This window comes from Neophocaena asiaeorientalis, unplaced genomic scaffold (assembly GCF_003031525.2).
Source record: "Neophocaena asiaeorientalis asiaeorientalis breed wild unplaced genomic scaffold, Neophocaena_asiaeorientalis_V1.1 scaffold493, whole genome shotgun sequence".
In the NCBI taxonomy this organism is placed as follows: domain Eukaryota; kingdom Metazoa; phylum Chordata; class Mammalia; order Artiodactyla; family Phocoenidae; genus Neophocaena; species Neophocaena asiaeorientalis.
Window position 1 is genome coordinate 97,328 of NW_020172669.1, and position 24,435 is coordinate 121,762.

The window sequence follows — 24,435 nt, forward strand, 5'->3', positions numbered from 1 at the left end:
TTAGGTGTTTGAGGATAGACTTTGGAAGTGAACTTCCAGGGAATCCCTCAATCTAATCAGAATTGGCTGGTGGCCCTGAGGCCATGTACCAATTAGACTTGCATTGTCCAATAAGGGAACCAATAGCCCCATGTGGCTATTTAAATTGAAATAAATCAAAATGAAAAACTGAGTTCCTCAATCATACTAGTGACAATAGCCATGTGGGGCTAGTGCCGCCTATATCAGACTGAGCAGATACAGACCATTTCTATCATCGTAGAACATCGTATCAGACAGTGCTAACTAAATCGTTCAGGCATGGCAGCACTGTATGCAGCTATGTGACCTAAGGGGGAAGCCTTGGTGCTCTCCAGGCCTGTCTAATCCTACTGGTCCTTTGAGGATTGCCTCAATTCTAGTTCCTTCAGGAAACTTATCCTTACCACTCCAGCTCACAGTGATGACTCCCTTTTTGAACCCCTACGGCACCTGAAATGTGTGATGACACGTTGTTTTATTGGTGTCACACTTTTGCTTCTAAGTTAGTCTCATCTTCCCAGCAAGGCTGCAGGGCCCTCAAGAGCAGAGCTTAAATCCCACACTGCCTGTTAGATGCATCTATATGTGAGGCACAGCTTCTCTTTTCATCCCAAAATGCTTATCAAAAGCATTTATCAAGCCTTCCTTCTCTCCAGCTGCCTTTTTTTTTTCTTTGCTCTTGTTTTCAGTGTGTATAAAAATCAGCGTGTAGGACACAACGTCATGCTTCAAAAACCATTTATTTTTTGAGGAAGGTCAACATGCTAATTGATATCAGGTGTAGCAGCCTCAGCTTGTGTCTTGGTGAGGGGGTTAGGGTGAGGAAGATTTGGGAACATTGGCATTAGATCTTGAAAACACTTTGGAGAGAGCTGACGATACTTTCCTCATCATTTCAGACCCCTGTTTGGAAGTACTGGGCTTATCAGAGTCTGTGAACAAACCAAAAGAGAAATGTGGTCAGTTATCAGCCTTTCCAATTGAGGCTGTCAGGCAAGGGGAGTGATAATTTTGGATTCAGAAAGAAGTATTTATATAATAGCTTTTGATTTTTCAAGTGCTTTCACAAAGAGTATTTTTCTCCTTCTGACAGCCCTGGGAAGGAAGCAGGAGAAATTCAGTGAGGTCAGATGCCTCATCTAAGGTCATGTGGGTAGAAAGTGGCCAGACTTGCCCTAGGGCCAAGGCTTTCTGATGTGCAGGCCAGCTCTTCACTCCCTGCACCCTGATGCTTCTTGAGCCAGCTCAGCAGTGCCTTGCCTCCCTCGTGCTAGCAGATAACTATCCAAAAAAGCCTGCTGAGCTAATTCCACATGAAAAGGTAACTTTCAACTCTCAACAGTACTGGTGTCCATTTCAAAATATCCAGGCAGAAGCAGCAGTGCATTTAAGAAGGCTATCGTTTCTCACTCACTTTGGGTAAATTTTCAGTTGACTAACCCCAAGTGATCTGTTTGTTGTGTGAGCTGTAAAGGACTTGTGTGGCCAATAAGAGTCTCCATTTAGACCAATTTTTCTGCACCACTTGTTTTATGCAAAGGGCTCTTATTTAAAGTATATCATAGTTTATGTTAACGAAATGATTGTTGTATCTGTAAGGACAGAAATGAGCAGTTATCTATGTGGCTGATGCATCATGACAGGATGTCATGAAAAGACACAGGGCAATAAAGCACATACCTTCTTATTTCTAGTAAAAGACAAAGTTCTCCTATACCTCTTGCAGTTCCCTAGTTTTTATCTTCTCTAGCAGTATAACCTTAGGAACTTCAAGGATCTATGATTAAAACTAAGGTAGCAGATAGCAAATTTACCTCCAAATAAGGGGGAAAATAGTTCACGTTTTCAGATTAATAATGCAGTACTGGAATGTGCTGGTAGTTTAAACAAAATAAGAACAATGAAGAAATTAATAAGGAAAAAGCCAAAATCTGCAGAGGGAAAGATAAAGGCTTGAATGGAGAGATCTCTGAAAAAGCAAGACAAAGACTTAGTTACAGGATTGAGACATGTACCGCAAAGCCACATTCTGAAAATGTTGAGGGGAAAAATGAAGCTTTGTTTTTGCAATTTGTGGGTCTTGTTAAAACTGCAGATGCCTGGACACGATTTCCCTGAGAATACTGACTGTGCAGGTCTGGAGAAGGGCCAGGATTCTGCAAATAAGCATCCTGGGTGATGCTGGTGCAAGCAGTCTCTGAATGACACTTTGAGACACTGCCCCTAGTTTGCAGTCACTAATAGATTCTGCATATTGTTCAAGATGGGCACTGGCTAGAATAACAGCACACACAATGTTCATCCCTAGGGGCACAATGAACCCTTTGGCTAACAAGTCATATTCCTTTCAAAGCAAAGCTGCTGAAAAGAGAAATCAAGTAGTAGGTGTGGCATTCTCAGTGTATTGGAAGTAGGAGTTACATATGTCAAAATGGAGCAAGGTTGGTGAGACCAGCTCTCCTTCAAGACACCCTGATGCTGCTTAGATCAGCTTGTGGGCAGCACAGTGGAGTTCTCCTGGTTGGCACTGGTCACTCTGAAGAGAGAGACATGTCTGGGGTGTTTATGGCAAAAGTGGATGGGCCATGATGCATGCCAAGTGCTATAGAATGACACTTCACACCATGAACTGATTTAGATTCCCAATAAAACCCTATCTGTAAAAAAATACACCATAAGCTATAATGGGCATGTGTTGGTCCAGAAGTCCCCCCTTTTTTGTGGGTTTTCATAAACAGGCATCATTGTAATTTCTAATAAATTATCCTCTATGGGGCTTTTACTACTTTGAGCATCTTAGCACAAGGTGGCCATTTCTGCATTTCTTCCTCCAAAAGCCCTTATCAGAGCAAAAGTATGTTATTTGAATTTATAACTGCTTCCCAGTGAGTTCCTGTAATATGCCGAATGCAGGGGTTGGGAGGAGGTGTCCCTGTCAAACTAAAGGCACAGAAGAATGATTTTATGCTTTGATTGGACATGCTAGTTAGAAACCTAGATGGGATCTTTTCTACTTGCCACTGAACTCTGCAGGCTGTCCTTGGTCACTGCTCAATTCTGAGATGCAATTCTGAGATGTAGTTTATCACCTTCTATCAATGCGAAAGTGCCCTGGCCAGCCTATATTCTTCAAAAGATGGCACTTCATGTACAACATATTTATCATTTTATAATAAAGCTCTCAATTATGTCATTTTGAATACAGGAGTTTTGATCAGATCTTTATGATTTCTTTCCTTCTGCTAACTTTGGGTTTTTTTGTTCTTCTTTCTCTAATTGCTTTAGGTGTAAGGTTAGGTTGTTTATTTGAGTTGTTTGTTGTTTCTTGTTTCTTGAGGTAGGATTGTAGTGCTATAAACTTCCCTCTTAGAACTGCTTTTGCTGCATCCCATAGGTTTTGGGTCATCGTGTTTTCATTGTCATTTGTTTCTAGGTATTTCCTGATTTCCTCTTTGATTTCTTCAGTGATCTCTTGGTTATTTAGTAGTGTATTGTTTAGCTTCCATGTATTTGTATTTTTTACAGATTTTTTTCCTGTAATTGATATCTAGTCTCATAGCGTTCTGGTCGGAAAAGATGCTTGACACGATTTCAAATTTCTTAAATTTACCAAGGGTTGATTTGTGACCCAATATATGATCTATCCTGGAGAATGCTCCATGAGCACTTGAGAAGAAAGTGTATTCTGTTGTTTTTGGATAGAATGTCCTATAAATATCAATTAAGTTCATCTTGTTTAATGTATCATTTAAAGCTTGTGTTTCCTTATTTATTTTCATTTTGGATGATCTGTCCATTGGTGAAAGTGGGGTGTTAAAGTCCCCTACTATGAATGTGTTACTGTCGATCTCCCCTTTTATGATTCAGCCAGTCTATGTCTTTTGGCTGGAGCATTTAATCCATTCACGTTTAAGGTAATTATTGATATGTATGTTCCTCTTACTATTTTCTTAATTGTTTTGGATTTCTTATTGTAAGTCTTTTCCTTCTCTTGTGTTTCCTGCCTAGAGGAGTTCCTTTAGCATTTGTTGTAAAGCTGGTTTGGTGGTGCTGAATTCTCTTAGCTTTTGCTTGTCTGTAAAGGTTTTAATTTCTCCGTCGAATCTGAATGAGATCCTTGCTGGGTAGAGTAATCTTGCTTGTAGGTTTTTCCATTTCATCACTTTAAATACAAACATACACTGTTAAAGAGATGATTAAATCCTAGTAGCATGGGCTGTAGTCCACATATAGATGTGATAAACCCTTATTTCCTAGATATTTCCCACAGGAGCCTGGTAATTGTAAACTCATAATTATAGTCACACCACATACTTTCCACCAAAATTATTAATGAAATATTATTAGTGTTTCAGAAAAAGCAAACTAGTTGGCTCATGTTAACTAGTTATCTGACCCAGTACTCCCCCAATGTAGATCAACCTACTGGAAGGCTCAGTATTAACTTTAGGTTTGACAGGAAAATTCATCAATTCAATGAACAAAGTCTCTTTTTTAAATACTATCTAATTTGAATGAAAAAATAACCAATCCAACCTTCTGTTATTTTGGCAGTTGGATCTGAGGGATGCTCGTCATCACCACTAAAAGAAAAAGGTAAAAAACATTTCATTTTCTTTGTATTTTATACTTGTTAAAGGAATACTAGTTAAAGAACAACCTGTCAAAGTCATTATTCATATAGATGCAAACCTGGAATGGTATGTCTCTGAGTTCTCAAATAAAAATGATAAAATGATTATTGTGAACTAATGAAAAATGATTGCTACATTGACTTTATTTGGTTTTATATGTTTGCCCTTTTCTTATGCAATGATACAAATAATTGAGATTTGCCTGCATTACTAATTATTTATGTTAAAACAATCGTGATGGGAGATAGGGCCAGTGGTAGGCCAGGAGCGATGTCCTAAAATGGCATCAGGTCAAAAAGAAAACTTAATTTCATAGTGCCAGGTGGAAAAGAATATAGTTAGAACAAGGTTGATTTTTCTCCTATGCCCTATTTCTCCCATGATACAAAGTGCTACTGTTCCCAGTTTGTGAATATTCTTATAAACACAAGAATGATTTTAGACACGTTTTGGCTATTCTAGAAAAAGTATTAATCAGACTTCAAGTCTGCAGTGTACTTTGTTCTGCCCTGTCCCTATAGGTACTGCATAGTCCAGCCTTTCTCTTGTAGTCTTCTCCAACCTGGATGGTCTTATCTAAATCTTATCCATCTTTTAAGGCCCAACTCAAACTCCACTGCTTTTGAAAATTCTTCCCTGAATGCTCCAGCTTACACCGCCCCCTCCATTCTTGGGATTCTTCTGACAGTGCCACCCGGTTGAGCATTTAGGTACATATGGGAACTAAGTATGAACTCCTTTAGGTGGGCCATTAGAGTGGGGACTATTGACTCAGGGCCTGTCTCCCGGGTTCAAGAACCTAACACATTAGTTAAAGTCTTAATCTAACCATACTGTAGATCACTATACTAGAAAGTAGGTCCCAGGAGAAGTAGAGACCAGATAAATAGGAATGGGAGAGAAGATGGGAAGGGAAGGCCCAGGAAGTAACCACAGAGGGAAGTTAGGGGAAGGAGTGAGGGGAGGTTGAAGGGCTAAACACTGGCTTCCTCACAGGTTCACTTGAGTGGCCCATTCTTCGATCAGCATAATCTTCATTTCAGATTTCTATTTCCTTAGTCAACTAGTATTGCTTTAACTGACTGTACCGAGAAAATGAAGGCAGATCCTCTTCATTATATGAGGATGAACTCATAATTCTATGTATGAAGTAATGTGTCGGTTTGGTGCTAGATTTCATTTCTTTTCCCTGGAAAAGTACAAGTCAGGTAAAACACAAAGGAGAGTTTACAACAAATCAAATAAAATATACTGTAACATATACTGCCAGCATTTCTGACCAGGCACACTTTGTTTGGTCCTGAAATTTCACATGGCTTCGCAGTAAATAAATAGATCCCAATAAATAGATTAGAGTCTGTGTTAAGGCTATTGACCTGATGAGCTCCTGAACTGGCCAGAATTGTATCCCTGTGTTTTGCTTTCTCTGGTTCAGTGCAGCTTCTGGGTTAAGTGGGAATCACTGCAAATGGATAATCCAGGGAATTGACTTACCAGGAAATTCTAAATCATATGTAATCTCCATACACATGATAAGATACAATTTTTGGGGTAGGGCCAACCCAAGAGGTCAGTGAGGCCCAGACCATCACTAGAAGGATACAGAACCAGGGGCAAGAGCTGTGTGTCAAAGTGATAGTGGAGTTTATGGGCTGATTACAGGAGGAACATTCAACATATTCAACTAACTTGCTATGTTTCCACAAACCGGATAAGTAATTTTTAAGAAAATAGTTGGTTAAGTAACTTGCCCAAAGGTCACATAGCTACTAAGTGGCAAAGTCAGAATTCAAACCCAGATAGGCTGAATTTGCATGAATCTTTTTACTCCCCTCCAAGCCCATCTTCTGGTCCTGCCCACTGGCATGGAGTTTGTGTGCACAAAACTTCCAATGAATATTTATAGTTAAGAGTACAAAAAAAGAATGTAATCTATCATTTTAAATAATTAGCTTGTATTTCTCCTAACTGGTTTCCATTGTCTGTTTTTCTTGTCCTTCTAACTAGCCTAGGACTCTTTCCATGATCTGTTTTTCTTCAACTGAAGCTCCTGGCTTCATCTGTTAATCATTTCCCTTTTGTTGTAAATATCGTCAGAGGTGGGAGAGACTGCCTAGATCTAGTTTATGCCCTTGTCTTCCTACCCAGTGTATATTACTTGCACTAAGTTTGTGAAACTCTCTACCCTTTCTATAGAAACCCAGTCACTGATACTTAAAGTTCTCACACTTATGCTCAGTTGTGTCTTTTTCTCCCAAGAGGAAGAGTTTGTGTCAGTCGAGAATTTTGGGGTAGTTACATCAACTTTAGAAACAGTTCTTATTTGTGTCTGTTCAGATTCTGTCTTTTGAGCTGGTGATGCTTCAGTAATTGTAGTTACACTGGATTTTGGCTGACAACATTTTCCTAGTGACAAAAATTTTTTCAGATTGCTCTTGCTCATCAGTGGCTTGGGGAAAGCCCCTGTGCTGGCAGTGGGCTTCACGTCTTCTTTTATTTGATTTTCAGGTGGGCCTTCTGGAAATTCTTCTTTTACAACCTCTTGTAAAACAACTTCATCTTCATCAGAAGTAAAGCTCTCTTCTGCTTTCTTTTGTAAAACTTCTTGATTAATATCATGAGTTATCAACCGAATGATAAGATCTTTTTTGCTTTGGACATCTTTTAAAAGCTCCACTTTGGTGATGTCAGGCTTTATTAAACTCTGAAATGAATTCCTACTAGCAGTCTGGAATTAAAGAGACAATGAATATTAAAAACAATCGCCTCAGTCTTTTTTGCTGTGGTTCTATTGTAATAAGGCAACTTTCACATGGTATCTAGTTTCAATTTAGTAAAATTATTTATCTTCAAGTGCTTTTACTTATATATTAGTGATATATTTAAAAGAAGAAATAAATGAAGATCACAAGCAATATTTGCCCATTTCTGTAATTTGTTTTGCATTCAAGATTATCACTCCAGTTCAAAGAAGAAACCCTAAGGTTCTTTCTCTTGCTTCAGATTTTACCTTTTACTCGCCAAGAGGTGCAAAATGCACAAATACTTTAATTACACTGTTTTCATCACTTGCCTTGAAAGTTTTTTAACAGATTTAGACATGATTAAATGTTTTTCTAAACTTCTTAGTAGGGAACTAATAGACTAACTAAATACAGAAATTTTCATGAAAAAAGACAAAGTATTGGCTGACTTGGATTTTTTAAAATGAGTAATAGCCAAAATTGTGAAGGACTTTGAATGTTCACTCCTCACCCCTCCACACCCTAATCCTTTGAATGTATTTTCTAAAGGAAGCTTCAAAGAGCAAATCTTCATTCTCCTCACCTCCCTAGTCAAGTGTCACTTTCCATTTTGCAATGTTAAAGACAGATCAAGGAAGAGACAGTTTTAATTAAACAAATGACTTTTCCCATTTCTGTAGCCTTTTGATGATGCCACAGAACTTTTACGTTAATCTGAGTTATCAATCTTAGATCTCTTTGCAACACTGCAAACCAGATTTTCAGATAAATGCTGCCTTAAAGGAATATCTTTTGTGCAATACAAAATTAAAGAACTTCTGTAAGAAATAGAAACACAATCAATTTTGGTTATTTGTGCTGGTGGAAGGAAAGTGGTTTAAAAAATCAAAAATCATTCTATATGGCTTTGGAATGTAACACTGTATGAGCCTTTAATAGGCATGTGTCTGGTGTATTGGGAAGTTTGGGTACCTCCAAATAGCAAATGAAACCCTGCTTGTGGATTTCTGACTGAGGAATAGCCCGGGAGTTGTCTGGGTTCCCTAAACTGATCTGTTCTTTCTGCAACCCTCATCCTCATGCTGGGGATGGATGGCACTGCCATCCAGATAGCATCAAAACATGGCTGAAACTTGCTGCGCCATCTACGTCTAGTTTCCTTAAGACAGCTTTTACTTCCCTTAAGATTAGCAGGGGTAGTTGTTTTGGATTAGCTATTCTCTTCCAAGTTCCTCTGGGCTATAAAGAGATAGTTAAAGTACTGATAAAGGATGTAAGAGAAGAAAGCAGGTTGCCAAGGAGAAGAACTGATAGATATTTCTGCACATGGTTAAGAAGTAATGACTTGGGAGTAATGTTCTACAGTTTAGACAAACAGGTTTTGTGCCCACGGAGTTACTTACATATAAATGAAGACTACTAAGTAAATGCTAATATAACTTTGAGAACCCAGAGAGAAAAGGACATTTTAGAGCTAGAAAAGACCTTCATCTAGTCCAAGAAACTATGGACCAAGGCGATTCCATCAGTGTCTATGAAAGTCTCAGTATTTGAGACAAAACAAGTATCCATCAATGTATTCACCAGCTCTTAGACTTAGTTCAGTGAGTTGGAAAATAATGGTAAGGAAAACATACTCCTAGGCCTAGGCTTCAGGCAGCCTGGTCCCATAGAACTTTGCTCCATTTGCAAAGTTTTTACCTAGGGGCTTTGGCGTTAAATGAGAATATTGGGCTGGATCGGTGTAACTCCATCTCCTGGCAACATCATCCCTAAGATCAGTAAACAGAACTAACTACTTTTTCAATAGATGCATTGTACCAGGGACAGCATTTCTGCATTTCAGGTCCCCGTTATTGAAGTACATTTGGAGCCCAAATATGGGACTGCAGAGAAACTAGTTCATAAAAATAGCAGCATGAAGACAATGGGGTCTAGGACAAGGGCAGAAGAGGAAAGAAACCGAGTACATCCTGAGGATGTAAGAATATGGAGAACTGGGAAGGTGTTATGTGACAAAAGTGAAATAAGAAGAAACGAACTCTAAAGAGCTTGCAGTCTAATGTTTGTTGATGAATGTTGCTAAATAAAAACAATACTACTGTGGAACCTTAAATTAAGTTTGAGGATTTCAATCTCTAATAGAGGCTAGTTTAGCTGATATTCTAACTGGTCCTTCTAGATCCATATAGTACTAAGATAATGTATATCCATCAAAAAGAACTGTGGTGATTGTAAAAACTGCATTTCCTCTGAGTTGCCAAATGAGGACTACAATTCCAATCAGTCTTGTTTGTTGTTAAGGGTATTTCTCTGTACTCCCGTTCTTCAGAAAATGGCAGTTCAGTTTGACTGGCTAATGGAAACTAGCCTGCCACCTTTACACTGAGCCACATTGCTGATGGGGTTAGTCCCAGGAAAGCAGAGGATTGTATTGGAGGAATCGGAGTCCTCGGTTCTACTGGGATGCGCAAGAGAAAATTGACCATATTTTACAAATGCATTCCTGTAGACCTACCTGAGGAAGGAAATCACAGAAGGACAGCCAGGTCTCACTGACTGCTCATTTCTTTTCACTAGTGCCTTTTGCACTTACCTCTAACAGCTTTATGTTCAGTCGTCCCGCCTGATCCAAAGAGATGCATTTTTCTTTCTCTTTCTCGTATCAGGTGTATCAGTTGAGTAACTCTTCCCACTTATTGACCCTCTTCTCAGTGTTTCAATGCTGTGTCCAGTTCTAGCTAAACACTCCACCTGCAACTTCTTAAGCGATTGAGTTTTTATAGAAATGACCCCTAAGTGTTCTGTAACAATGTCTGGATCAATATTGATGGGTTGTTTCCCATGGTGAAGAATTATCCTAACTGAAAGCTCCTCTTGCCTTAAACCTTGATGTAACCCTTTTTGCTGTAGCTCAGGTTCCACTTTGACAGCATGCTCATGTGCCTTTTCAACAATTCCACCAATGTCCAGATGGCCAAAGAGATTAGCATGTGAATCTTCTGGGCTAATTGTTTCTAATGGACAATTGGAAACTTTCCTGATTATTAAAGAAGCCACCTCTTTAGGAAAGATGTTGTTTGTACCTTTCATGTCATGATAAAGTTCTTCATGTGTTCCAGATTGTTGTAGTACATGATTATAAGCAGAATCGACCATCTGAGAAATAATTTCTATACTTTCTGGATTTAAAAATTTTTCTTCAGGATTAGCAGCTACAATACTAATGTTTTTTCTGGAAATTTCAGTTGTCACGGATTTTGTCAATTGAGATGCAATTGTATTTAACTCAGGCTTTGATAAGTTTTTAGCATCTTTGCTTGAGGCACTTGGCAACTTTACTAGTTTAGCCAAGAACAAGGCAAGTGTTTCCTCTAAAAACCTGGCACCTAATGCAGCCTCTTTTTTGGATGAAGGTTTTTTCTTTGACTTAAGATCATCAGTAATCTTAACCATCTTTTCCATAATTTTGACAGCTTCCAGAGCTAACTCTGAACTTGATGTTTCTTCCTCTACTTGAGGATGAAATTCTGAATTGGAAATTTCCTTCACCATTAAAAAATCCTATTATATCAGAGAGGACATTGTTCTTACCTGTTAAATCTTTATATACTGAAATATGGGAGCCAGAGTGCTTTAAAACAGTGTTATAAACAGAATCAACTACCTTTTCAATAGTCGCACTGTCTGCTAAAGATACAGTGGATGATTCTTTGACCTGTGGTACTACTGTAATCTGACTTTTAGAGATATATTCTTGGAATGAATTTAAGATTTTTGAGCTTATTGTTTTGCATTTCAGCATTTAGAGAATTGTTTTGTTCCTTATCTGCTTTTGGAAACTTAAATAGAAGCTTTGACAAAAAATTTATAGCAATTTCTTCTATTATGTTAAAAGGCACTTTGTAAGCCTGTGATGGCTGAGGCTGGGGAATTTCAGTGGTTTGGATAACATCTTTAAGGATATTTTCAACAACACTGTCAACTTCTTTACACTGAAGTGGCGTTAGTTCTCCAGAAAAATAGTTCTGTAGGTGATTTCTGGTCACTTCTTGTACAACTAAATTAACTATGCCTTCTGAAAGGATTTTGCAGCCACTGCTGACACACTTTTGTATGCTCTCTTGAGATCCAAATTGTTGCAAAAGGTTATTATAAATAGTCTTAACCACTAATTGAATAATTTCATCATCATTAGGATGTAAAGATTCTACATAATGTATAATCATATCTTCATTTTTGGAGATCTCTGTTATAACTATACTTGCTAATTTCATTTGAAGGAAGTCCAATTCTGTGTACAAATTATCCTCAGATATTTCTGTTTTAGTGTTGGCTACTGTTGAGAAAATTTTTGATAGAAGAGAAGAAATTATCCTTTCTAAAAATTCATAAAGCAGCATTATGGTATATAGCGATGATGTCTAACATTCTTTGCAGGCTGTCTGGGCCACCTTATGGACATTTTTCATAACCTCCTTAGATTATAGAGGCAAACATACTGAACCTGGAGTCTCATCATAAAGTAGCAAGTTTAGCTGATACTGAAAAGTTTCTTCTATTACTGCATTAGCTAGCCTTCTTGCTAATTTTTCAACATTACTCTTTATGTGCTCGCAAATGGAGTCTTGAGATCTATATTCCTGCAAAATATTGCATATAGAGGAGTGAACAATCTTATTGACCAAAATTTTATTGATTGCTGGTATTTTAGCTATAAAAGATGCCTGATCTGAAGAAGGTATTTTAGTTGCACGTGCCGTGTTATGCATGGGTGGTATATTATCCATAATTATCTTTTTCTTGGGAGGTCTTTTTTCCACAGACAGTTCTTTTTGCCTGAGAGGTACTTTATGAACTGATGAAATGTTATCTTCTGATGGTAGGAACCTACTTCCTTGATCTGGGTTTAATACTTTAATTTGAGCATCTGAAAACTCCTTTAACAGGGAATCAATCAGTTTCATAGCCGTGTCATAGAGCTCAGCTTGATTTACACCTCTGCTTACATTTTGACATGCATCATCTGTATCCAATGAGGAAGAAAAAATCAATTTGTTAACTATTTCAGAGATAACATCTTCTAAAAAGTTAGCAGGGAAAATCCCAGGTTTATATTCTGGTGGGTTCTGAGGATTGTCCCGTTTACTTAGGTGTACTTTTAATCTCTTTATCTTTACTTTTCTCATTCTCTTCCTCTTTTGCAGGAGCATTCTGTTTAGCTGAATTCATTGAAGCAGGTTTTGCAAAATCCTTGCCATCCGCTTGAGTTACATATGCTGCTTTATCACCTACAGGATTTGGGGATTTTGAGTCAGCCACTGGTCCTTGGAAAGAAGATATTTCTAAAACATTTCTGTAAATGATTCCAGTGACATTTGGGGCATGTTTAGAATGCAAGATCTGTTTGTCATCTGTAACTGCGTAAGCTGGAGAATCTCTTCTCTTCTTTTGGATCTCTCTATATCTCACCTTGGATTTCAGAGATGGTAATTCAAAAGGTCTGTCCCCTTTTCCTAATGAATTTTCTTTTTTCTTGTCACTCTTCTTTTCATCATCTATTTTAAAATCTGGTTCCAGGACAACCTTGTTTTTTGTATCATCGATAGCTGGTGAAAGATTTTGGTATACCTCATCACCTCACCCTTTCTCATCTTTTCTAGCCAAACGGTCTTTCTTCTTGATTTCATTCTTTGTAAGTGCTGTACCCAAATCTGGCCCCTGAGTATCTTTACTTTTCACACTGGTTGTTGTTGAAGTGAGTTTCAATACCTTCTCATTATCTTTTCCAATTGAACTTTCCTTTTTCTTTTCATCCTCTTTCTTTTTCTTTGGCACACCTCCACCTCACCCTGATGCTAGGGTAGTTACTTCGTTCTTCATAATGCTATGTATATTGGTACATACTGGCTTCTGGATGCTGCCTGTTTTCATTGATGTCTTCTCCTTTTTGAAGTTCTCTTTTCCATTAAGTGCTCTTCCATCTATTTCCGAAGTGTCCATTTTGTCTTTCAGGTCTGAGGTTAGAGGAATAAGTGTAGATAATTGTTCTAGTGAAGAAACGGGGTTCTCCTTCAAGCTTCTCTTTATCTTTGTAAAGGTTTTATATGGTAGTTGTTGAACTCTTTGGATGATGCTATCCACATCTAGAAATGAAAAGAAGGTGGAAGACCAGCTTCCCGAAAAAAGTGGTTGAATCTGGAAAGCAGAGATTGCCTTCTTGGCCAAAACAGCAATCATCTCTATAACAACGTTACTTCTATCATGTTTCTGAACATTTTTAGATCCATATATGTCTATGACCTCATCATACACAGAATCAGATACTTTATCGACTTGTCTCTTTATCTGTCGGTGGAAATGAAAACATTTTTTCAGCATTCGTTAGAACTTTAACTTCACTTTTCCTAAATTCCCCTATCAGGGCATTTGCAAATTTTATAGCTAGGCCCATGATATCTCTTTCTGATATCTCTTTGTCCTTAGGATTTTCAGCAATACTTGGTAGAGTATAAAATTTGCGAACAAGGTCAATTACAACATCTTCCAAAAAGGCAGCAGGGTATACAGAAACCTGTGGGAAGGACTGTATTTTTTCTTTCATGGAATTCAAGAGTTCAGTGACATGGTCATTTTGGGGTAAGTCACTGGGAAATGGCTCTTCCTCACATAAAAATGGCTGCAGATGGTGGTCCACAATTACCTTCATAATGAAACCAGCTCTTCTCCCAAGGAATGAGCCTCCTCTTTTGCATGTATCTTTCTGTACTTCATCTTCAAACTTAATTTTTTAAATAATATTGTTACATATGGAGTCAACGAAGTTATCGACTACCCCTAATTGCCAACCCTCCACATGCTCCTCTGCCTTGGCAAGTCTAATCTCATGTTCAGAAATTTCTGTTATGATATCATCAGTTAGTTTTGAAGCACTGTTCACAAACTCATAATCTGGTGGCACCTCTTCCTCATTTGGTTCTGTTTCAGTCTCAGATGAAGGGAACATATGTGCTAGAAGCTTGTAAATCATATCTTCTAAAAGGGAACGAGGCAATACAGTGATGCATGATGGCAAGTCATGGCTATCATCGTTGATGGTGTCAAGTACATTTCTGATGATGTTCTCCTCTTGGAGGGAGGAATAGGAAGAAGTTGCTAATTCTCCTGTAACTAATGACTCCACCTGATAATCATAAAATTCTCCTAACAGCAAATAATACACTCTTCCCCCAACTTGACAGCATCATTTTGTATAGCTCTATAAACATGAACCAGAGATCGATAATCATCTAATATTTTTTCATAAATAATGTTGATAGTTTTTTAACCATTTCTTTATATCCTTCTGAAAAATACAGATTTCATCCAAGTGATCTGCAACTAAAATTTGTGATCTGGTGAACTCCAGCACAATTGATTTTACTAATCTTGTAACAATATCAGTAACATTGGCTTTTGCTTTACATGGGTTTTCGGCAGCCAGGACATTATGTGAGAATACATAAAGGATTTTGCATAAAAGCTCAGAAATTACTTCCTCCAAAAAGACGGCCGAATTCACAACGAAAGATAATTCTCTTCGTTTAGGATCTATTGCTCTCTGTTGATAAGTTTGATCCACTGTACCTGAAGGAAGAGTTTTATCTCCAGATAAGAATGACTCAAGATGGGGGCTTCCCTGGTGGCGCAGTGGTTGAGAGTCCGCCTGCCGATGCGGGGGACACGGGTTCCTGTCCTGGTCCGGGAAGATCCCACATGCTGCGGAGTGGCTGGGCCCGTGAGCCATGGCCGCTGGGCCTGCGCGTCCGGAGCCTGTGCTCCGCAACGGGAGAGGCCACAGCAGTGAGAGGCCCGCGTACCGCAAAAAAAAAAGAATGACTCAAGATGGCGGTTAAATATCTCCCTTATATAACTTGCTATTTTTGTAACAGGTATATTACTTACGCCTTTTTTATCTTTTGAAAGAGACTGGTATAGATTGAATTAGAAATGTCATTATAAATGGCATCAACCATAGCCTGGATATCTTTTCTGAAATCACATTTTGTTTTTCACTTCTATCTTTAATAATGCATGTTGCATGTTTAGAAATTATTGACATTCTCACAACTGTGTTGCTGAAGTGTGACTGCGAAAGGTATGGGTCTTCTGCACTGCAGTTCAATGGACATATCTGAGATAAAACCCGAGTGACTATTTTTTCCAAATGTGTATATGATAATATGGTGGTATATATTGTACAAGTCTGTCTTTGGAGTCTTGATTTACTGATCGCATAATGAACTCTCTTTATCAAAACATCAGCACTGAGTTTTGAATATGATTTAAAAGGCAGCTTTGCTATGAAATGTGGAGGAATTCGGAAATCAAAAACTTCAGCCAGGATAATTTTAGTTACCCTCTCAGCCAGTGTCTTGGTGTCACCGAGAAGGTCTTTATTAGGTTCCAGTTCACGTTCTTGTAAAACTTTGCTATATGCCGTGTCAATAATTTTTATCAATATATCTCTATCTACTAGGGGCAAGCACAATTGTTCCTTAGCATTTTCTAGGATGCTAACTTGAACTTTTGAGAACTCTTCCATTATCAAATATATGAGTTTTTCAGCTGTTTCCAACAGTTCTTTTTCTGAATCTCTTAGTGATTTTGTTTGCACAGTACCTAATACCCTGTGGAATATTTTGCTTAAAACCCCAGAGATCACATCTTCCAAAAAGGCTGAGGAGTAAACACTGGCAAAAAAACATTGCCTTCTTCTCATACTATCAAAGTGTGCATATGATGAGGGAAATGACAACTTTCCATACACAAATGGATGAAGATGTTGTTGACAGATATTTTTAATGATAAAACCTGCTATTCTATCAATAAGAACATTGTCACTGCTTGTGTTATTGTGCTCAACTGCTTCTTGAGACCCAGAGTTTTGCAAGATATTTCTGAATGTGGAATCAACGAGATGCTGAGCATCATCCTCTGAATAAACAGATTCGGTTTCATCTTCATCTTTTGAAAATCGAGTTTCATGTTGGGAAATTTTCATCCTAATATCACTGATTAACTTTGAAGAGATTTCACTGCGATTAATTCCTGATCTATCTTGGAGTTTCACTGTATAGAACCATGTCAGATGAAGAAGGAAAGATTCTAGATAATAATATTCTGATTATGTCTTCTAAAAATGTGTATGGCAGCAAGGTGTTATATGGAGATAAATGCTGGCTTGGCTGGGTAGGTTCAGTGATGCCACTAAAGATGTTCTGAATAATGTTTTCTGCTGTTAAAGTAGCATAGGAAGAAGCCGACAAATCCCCAGAAAACAGTGGATGAAAAAGATAATCAGAAATATCTGCTATGATTAAAATGGTAATGTTTTCCACAAAAATATCACTGTCTTTGAGTTCTTTATTATCAACCTCAGGGGCCAGCCCGTGCTGTTTCAGAACATTTTCATAAACTGGATTGACAAGTTCATCCACAGTGTCTGTATCTACAGTGGGGAATGGCTGCTCTTGGTCATCATGAAGAATGCAGATTTTAGCTTTGTTAAAATGGTTGTTTATTGAGTTTACTATTTTTTGGGTCACTTTATCCAAATCACACTCAGTGTTATATTTTGGATCGAAGAGCTTTGAAAATAGTCTGGCAACAATTTCTTCTACAAATGCATTGGGATAAAAGTCCATACCTAGTGGGGCTTCCCTGGTGGCGCAGTGGTTGAGAATCTGCCTGCCAATGCAGGGGACACGGGTTCGAGCCCTGGTCTGGGAGGATCCCACATACCGTGGAGCAACTAGGCCCGTGAGCCACAACTACTGAGCCTGTGCGTCTGGAGCCTGTGCTCCGCAGCAAGAGAGGCCGCGATAGTGAGAGGCCTGTGCACTGCGATGAAGAGTGGCCCCCTCTTGCCGCAACTAGAGAAAGCCCTCGCACAGAAACCAAGACCCAACACAGCCAAAAATAAATAAATAAATAAATAAATATTAAAGGCAAAGAAGAAAGGGGAAATTGTAGATACAGTAAGGATCTAGTTTTTAAAAAAATTTAAAAAAATGTCCATACCTAGTGATGATGGCTTCTGGGGTCTGTGTGACCCTGTGACTTCACTGAGAACCTCTTTAACCATATTTGGTATTTCATCCAATGGAGTCGTTGAATGAGGTAAGCCCTCTTCACACAAAAAGGGTTGAAGATGATTTTCAATAATCTCTTGAATAATAAGACTGGCCATTCGGTCAACCATTATTGGGCTTTGGCTTTCTATACTTTTCTGTATTGATGCAAGCAAGCCAGACATCTACAAAATATTATTATAAACAGACTCCAGCATATTTTGAAGGGTTTTTTCTGTATATAGATATTGACAGTCGTATTTAGTGAGCCAAATCTTATGCTTTGAAATGGCTAACAAAACCTTATTTATTATATAGGTGGCCATCTCATTAAAATCCGAAGTCATTAAGTATTTCTTTCCCAAGCATGAAGCCTCGCTGGGTGGAGGAATGAGCTGAGATAATAATCTTCTGATGACATCTTCTAAAAATGCGTGTGTTAGGATGGTAGTATAGCCTGTTGAATGTTGACCTTGGTAATTAAGTTCACTCAGGTTGTTTTGAAGTTTCTGTAGTATATTTTCAGCTTTGAGAGGGTAATATGAATTAGGCATGAGCTTTCCAACAAAGCACAATGGGAGTTGGTAGTCTATACTCTCTTTCAATATGCCATTAGTTATCTGTTCTGCTACTGACTTGGCAGCATGTGCCAGATGATTGCCACAGGTAAATTGAAATGCATAGTCCCACGATACATCATTATAAACAGAGTCAACAATCTTACTAACAGTTTCTTTATAGATTGGTGGAAAACATATCCTTTCTTCAACATCCTGTAAAACAGTGACTTGAGCATTATTAAACTCATTCACCACAGAGTTGACATCTAATATATTCATCTCGTTGAGCTGGGCTTCAGTGATATTTACATTTCTGCCCTGCACTGAGGTGGTGAGATTAAGAAAAATGTCTGCAATTATTTCCTCCAGAAACGTGGCAGAGTACACTCCTGTGTTCATGCCTCCTGGATATCACATGTTAAGAAAGGCTGTTGCATTCAATTCCTTTTTACCTGGTCTTCGAAGAGGAGGTAGAGAAGGGAATTTTCCTGAAAATTGCTTACGGAATGGGGTTTGCATTTTGGAATGAATCACCCTACGATTATTCAATGGTCCTGTCAGAGGCTTGCTGTCATAACTCATGAATCTCACAGAGTCTTTACCCTGTCCTGATTCTTTTAATTCTGGCCTTTTTGCTTTTGGGAAACTAGGAGGTCTCTCTCTTGTCCTATATGCTAAATGCTTGTTTCTAAGTGGTAGACTTCTGGGAGGTTGCTGTATACCGCATGACAATTTTTCCATTAAGGATTTTACCAAGCTATGGGAAATAATACTAAGCATAGATTCTTGATCTATTTCCGCCAGATTTTCCAAAAGGTCTGATATGTCATATCCTTCAACTGGTAAGCCACAGTCCATTGTTCCCCTGCAATAATCCTCTACATTTTGAAGTATGTTGAACAGTTGACATTCTGTTGATATTTCATCAGAAAGAGGACCATCTGTAAGGAAGTTGTTGGTTGTGCATTCTTCCAAGAGTATTCTAATAAGTTTCTCACACACAACATTCAGAAGAAAAGCTGATTTGGGGGAGAGCCCTAGGTTATTTCTAGGAATTCTATGACTTTGCTGGTTATTTGAAGATAGGAACATTTCTCTTACTATTTTACCAGAATCTGTATCCCAATTTGGGCATTCATCTGGCAAAAACAAATTGAAAACAATTTTGAAAATTTTGTTGACTACTTCTTTGAATTCATGAATTCTTAGGCTGCCAACCAGAATGTCTAACTTACATGCTAGAGAATTTAGTTTATTTTTCTGTGCTAGTTGATTAATTTGGTGAGTAGGAGCTGATTTCCAACCTCTGGCACCTATCTGTCTTTTCATAGTTTTGGTTTTGTTGCAAATGGGCAAACTATGGCTTTTAGGTGTGGACGGTGATTTGTTTCTTCCTTTGCTGTCAAGGTGATGATTTATTCCTATTTCTTTGGACAGAACATGGGTTACTCCTATTAAGAGATCCTGAAAGAGATTGCTGAAGTCAGCCACAGCTGGTTTTGGGCAATAAATATATTTTGCTTTTACAGAAACCACTTGTGTAACGTCTGCCTTTAAAATGTCACTATTTAAAAGGCTTCGAATAATGATTTTAGAAATGCTTAAAGCAAGTCCTCTGATAGAAATTGACCGACTCTCAAACACTTGGGAATGAACTAAAATAACCTTGCTAAAAGTTGCATCTTGGTTTTCCAGTGATTTCTGTATTGTTCCACCATCTTTGGTGCAATCAGAAATGCTTGAAATTATATAGGAAATAACCAATTCAGTGAGATGTTCACAAAGTTAATTAAGTGAAGAATCACTGTTTATGCTTCTTAGAGGGTGTTTTGATTTGTATTTTTTGCTTAACAGCATGGAAACAATAGACACTTTTTCATCAAGGAGACCTTGAAACAGAAAACATTGGTATTATTAACATGCATTAAGGAAAAATGTTGACCATTCAAAATACTGGCAATATTTTACATATGAATTTCACTTTGGGTGTACCCCACTCAAGAAATAGGAAAATCTAGTCAAGAAAGGAACTGGGTTTTCTTCAAATCTCTATTTCCCACCTGTGGAATCTTTACTTCTGCTGGGCAGCCCATTTAGAATTCAAATCTCTAATTGCTGGTTTCTTCCTTGGATAGCTATGTTGCTTTAAGAAGCTGAAATCCTGGAGCAGAGAAATGATTTCTAGCTTTCAGTGTTACAAGGCCCTAGAGTGATTCCAGTGATATCTAGAGGTCTCATATAATTCTTGAAAACATTTTTGGCTATTCAGCTAATTATCCCATTTGGGCCTAAATAGTATATAATAAATAGAACAGAATGAAACTGCTGATGTTTGACATATAAAAATGGCTATTTCATATGGTTCAACCCAATATATGCATGTAAGCATTCATAGAAAGGGAGTGCAGATATCATACTCGTAAGCATGGGTTTAGAGTATTATACCTAAAAAGGATTTAGGTCAGAACACTGGAACATGAACAGAACAAGAAGTTTAATGCCACTGTTCTTATAAACTATCATCAATAATTGTAAAGACTTTAACTGTATACCTCAAAAAGAAGTTGGATCATTACAGTCAATTAACTATGCATGAGGTCTGACTATAATGTAAGAAGTCTTTTTTTAAAGAACTTTAAAAAAACCCTCTTGGAATTTCTGTTTGGGAATTGCCTTTAAAGCGGTTGTATGTCCCAAGCAAAACATCATTTCATAACCATACCTCATGCCCAACCAAAAGATCCCACCTTAAATTATGCCCATTTAATCTCATCTGTAGATAGGGAAAACTGAAAAACACTCCTCCATATAAAAATTATGTAAATGGGTAACATTTTTTCTTTTATCATACTGACCAGTTGAAAACACACAAGTAAATAAACAGCCACCCCAAATCTAAGGCTATTTTCAGAGAAGCAGTGAATGTAGCTTCTTGCGTGTGAGGTTTAAAAATAAAAGTCTTAAAATTATCAATGACTTTTTTTCCCTAAAATGATGCCAACTCTTTGTAAGTCAGTCCTCACTCACCTCTGGTTTCAAAGTTCTTGAAATGTGTGACTACAGATATAGTAACATATCTTGCTACTAGATGGATTTCATGTGGTCCCAGTTCCTGATCTGCAAAAGCAATGACCTCAGCCTCTTCGAGAGTTGCTATTTTCTCTAACTTTGGGTACTTATTTTTCCACTTTTCCAGTAAAGTGGAATCTTCTCCACTTGCCACAAAGCTTTTGTTTTCTTCTTCAATTTCATAGCTGTTTCTTTTCCCCCATATTTTAAGCAAGCTTTTCTCATCCTTTTGTTCTTCACACGTTACAGAGAAAGGCCTTTCCTTTGATACAAAAAATGGCTTCATAGTTTTCATACTTCCGTTAGTGTGTGGGGTTTGACTTGAAAGGCCATAACTCAACAGCATGGTATTGACAATATTTTCTTCAGCTAAACATATTTTGAGTGGAGAAATGGTTGTCTGTATTTGGTTTGGATTAACAACTGGTTTGGGGGGATCATAGTGAAGCATTCTTTGATTTTTACCTTCTTCCATTTCTCTGAAGGCCATGGGGTGCTCTAGTGCTGCTTGTGCAGAGTCACTAGATTTCTGAGATGGCTTTTGTAAGACGGTGCCTTCGAGGAGAGAGCAGTATCCTTTCACAGCTTGATCAAAATGGCTGAAGACTTGAGCTTCACTTCTAGAAGATGATGGTTTAAGGTCAGATTCGAGCCCTTCCATTGGCTCTGTGGTTTCAGTTGAATTTCCTGCAGAGTATCTGACATCTGAAGGTATATTTGAGGAAGTCTTGTCCTTTATTTTCATATCTTTCTCTGAATAAGGCAAGGCAAGGATTTGTGGAGGATCATCCCGGAAGCTAATTCCCTTTGACTTTGAAGTGGACATTCCCATTCCAGTTGCAAATCTGGACCAATTAGCAGTGCAGGCATTTTTAGCTCCTTGGAGCAGATTTTCCTTTGGGTGGCTTTGGCTCATCAGCTCATAGAAATAAGTGCACTGGTCCGTCAGTGTGCTGATGATCTGACTTGCTACAATGTTTTCTTCAAACATGCTAATTGAAGATGGTTCCTCATGGCATTTTTCTTTGTCTAGTTTGTTCTTAATTATACTAAGCATGTCATTGACAGTATTAACAGTATAAGTAAGCAATTCTGAGTGGAATGAGTAAAGCTGTTGAAGGGTATTCTGTATGTTTTCCTGGGAAATCGTACTACTTGATTTAGATTCATCAGGAAATTTATTCAGTGTTTGTAACTTGGGCAATATTATTTTCATTAATGGTTTCCTTTGCACAGCAGAAAAGTTTTCAATAGGTGTTCTCACAATTTCGGAAAAAGCATATGTAGAGACATGTTTAAACTGTAGGTCTACAAATGACTCTAAGGTGTTCAGAACCCCTTCCAAGATCTCTTGAGCAATTTATCTCTTGAGCAAATATAACTTTGTGTTATAATATGGTACATAATTGAGATTGTTTGTTCTCAAGGAACTACGTTTACTTGTAGCAGCAGTTTCTTTCTTGCTTTCTAGGGTTTCTTTACTATCTGTTGTGAACATCTGAGTCAAGAAGCACAACTCTAATTTTTCGAATAGTTTTTCAACAATTTCCTGGCCAAATGTATTAATTTGTGTTTGGGAATCCTCAACTCTAGAAGCAGCTCTTTTAAAATTATGGTGCCTGCTTTCACAAGGCTCAAGAACTGACAAACTTAAAAGTGAAACAGATTGTTCTAATTCTTTTGCTTTCATTGAAATTTCATTCAAAGCAGCCTCAGCTATCGTCGATAGCTTATATTTTTCATTATCCACGTCACTTGGTTCTGTTTGCCATTTATCAAACATTTGTTTAAAAATATTTTCTTTAGGAAAGATTTTTTTCTAGTTGTGAAGAAACATTCTCCGAAGAGAAATGGGCTTCTGGATTTGCAAAAGAGATTGTACTAAAATATCCCTGTGAAAGTTTGAGATCATCTGAGTATGAGCCTTTTATTGGATGGGCCAAATTATTCTTCGTAGTGTATAATCCTTGCAAAACTGCATCAACTATTTCACTTGCTATCTCAATTTGATCAGAAGGTAAAGTGTTTACATTTACCATTGCTTTATTTTGCCTCACCTCTTGAAATTCATTCACAGTTGTTTCCAGAATATTACTTACTATATCCCTGGAATACATTTTTAGCTCCACAGTGGGGAGTTTTGCTCTCACTGAGAGATTTTTGGCATCCCCTATGGATAGCAGACCCGGTAGCCCAATGGAAGTCTTGGACTGGTTGCCTCTTAGAGTCTTCTCTCTAAGACCTAACTTGGTTTTGCTTTTGGCTTTAGCTCCACCAGGTCCTAGCTGTGGTTTTGTTCCAAATTTAGCCAAAGAGGTAACTTTTGATTTTGTTTTAAAATTTGTTTTAAAACTTGCCTTAGGGCTGCCCTTGGGGCTAGCTTTAGAACTGCATGGCCTCAGATGTCGAATTTCATCAGATTGACCTTTAAGGGATGAACTCTCTTCTAGATTCAGCAAAGCAAAATCTGTGATCTTTTTGAGAACCTTTTGGACCAATTGTTCACCCAGTCGCAATGGAGAAAATTGCAATAAAATGTTTTCCAATGAAGTGACACTTCCAATACCTGTGTAAGGATAAACTTGTGGTATCACAGGTTCAGGGGGGACACTTCTTTTTTCTGCTTGTTTCAATTCTCTAAAGCACGATGGATTCATCAGCAGTTCTTCATTGCCAGATGCTTCCAATTCTCTCCTGGTCTCACTGTTTTCATATGAAGATGTCATAATTATTGAGAACATTTTTCTGAAAACACGTTCAACTATGTCATTTGCGACACTGTTTATATGTGACTGGAAAGCTTTTTTTTGTGCTGATGTTTTAATTTTAGAATCAGATATAAAGTGGGGGAGTTCATTAAATGGAGGCCAATGGTCTGTATCTTCCATTACCCTTTGATATACCTTCTTTAAAATATCCTTAACTACACTTAACAAAGAAGTTATTTTTTCCTGTCCAGATTCTCCATTTCTAAATATTTCTTCCAAAGTCCTTCTCTGGTTTTCTCCTTCTGGTATAATTTGGTTTTGATCTGAGCATTTTGAAAAGAGAGGCAGTTCAGTGTTGTCTTCCATTTTTCTTTGACCAGGCAATATTTCATTTTGTACAGTTAGTTGTGTAAAAAGACCAGGGTCCTGCTTTGAGTAAAAGCTACTTGCCTTTAAAGATATTTTATCATGTAAACTCTTTAAGATGTTGTTGACAGTTTCACTTGCAATGATGTTTTCTTGGAATGAAGTACTGTTTTGATATGTATACATCTTTTGGATTTCTAGGTATATGTCATTTTTCATGT

At 37.8% G+C, this 24,435-nt stretch overlaps 1 protein-coding gene across 1 annotated transcript in view; it reads right to left on the reverse strand.

Moving 5' to 3' along the window:
• Window positions 1-810: 810 nt before the first annotated feature.
• The window catches only part of LOC112396067 (fibrous sheath-interacting protein 2-like), a 58,440-nt gene continuing 34,815 nt past the window's right edge, over window positions 811-24,435 (reverse strand). Inside the window, 20 exon segments of the mRNA XM_024739570.1 lie at window positions 811-976; window positions 5,744-5,837; window positions 6,885-7,383; window positions 9,996-10,051; window positions 10,054-10,960; window positions 10,962-11,186; window positions 11,188-12,549; window positions 12,551-13,735; window positions 13,737-14,635; window positions 14,638-14,718; window positions 14,721-14,762; window positions 14,765-15,072; window positions 15,279-15,381; window positions 15,384-15,431; window positions 15,434-16,503; window positions 16,505-17,101; window positions 17,476-19,960; window positions 21,099-22,956; window positions 22,958-23,520; window positions 23,566-24,434. Of these exon segments, the coding sequence (XP_024595338.1) occupies window positions 811-976; window positions 5,744-5,837; window positions 6,885-7,383; window positions 9,996-10,051; window positions 10,054-10,960; window positions 10,962-11,186; window positions 11,188-12,549; window positions 12,551-13,735; window positions 13,737-14,635; window positions 14,638-14,718; window positions 14,721-14,762; window positions 14,765-15,072; window positions 15,279-15,381; window positions 15,384-15,431; window positions 15,434-16,503; window positions 16,505-17,101; window positions 17,476-19,960; window positions 21,099-22,956; window positions 22,958-23,520; window positions 23,566-24,434 (13,417 nt within the window).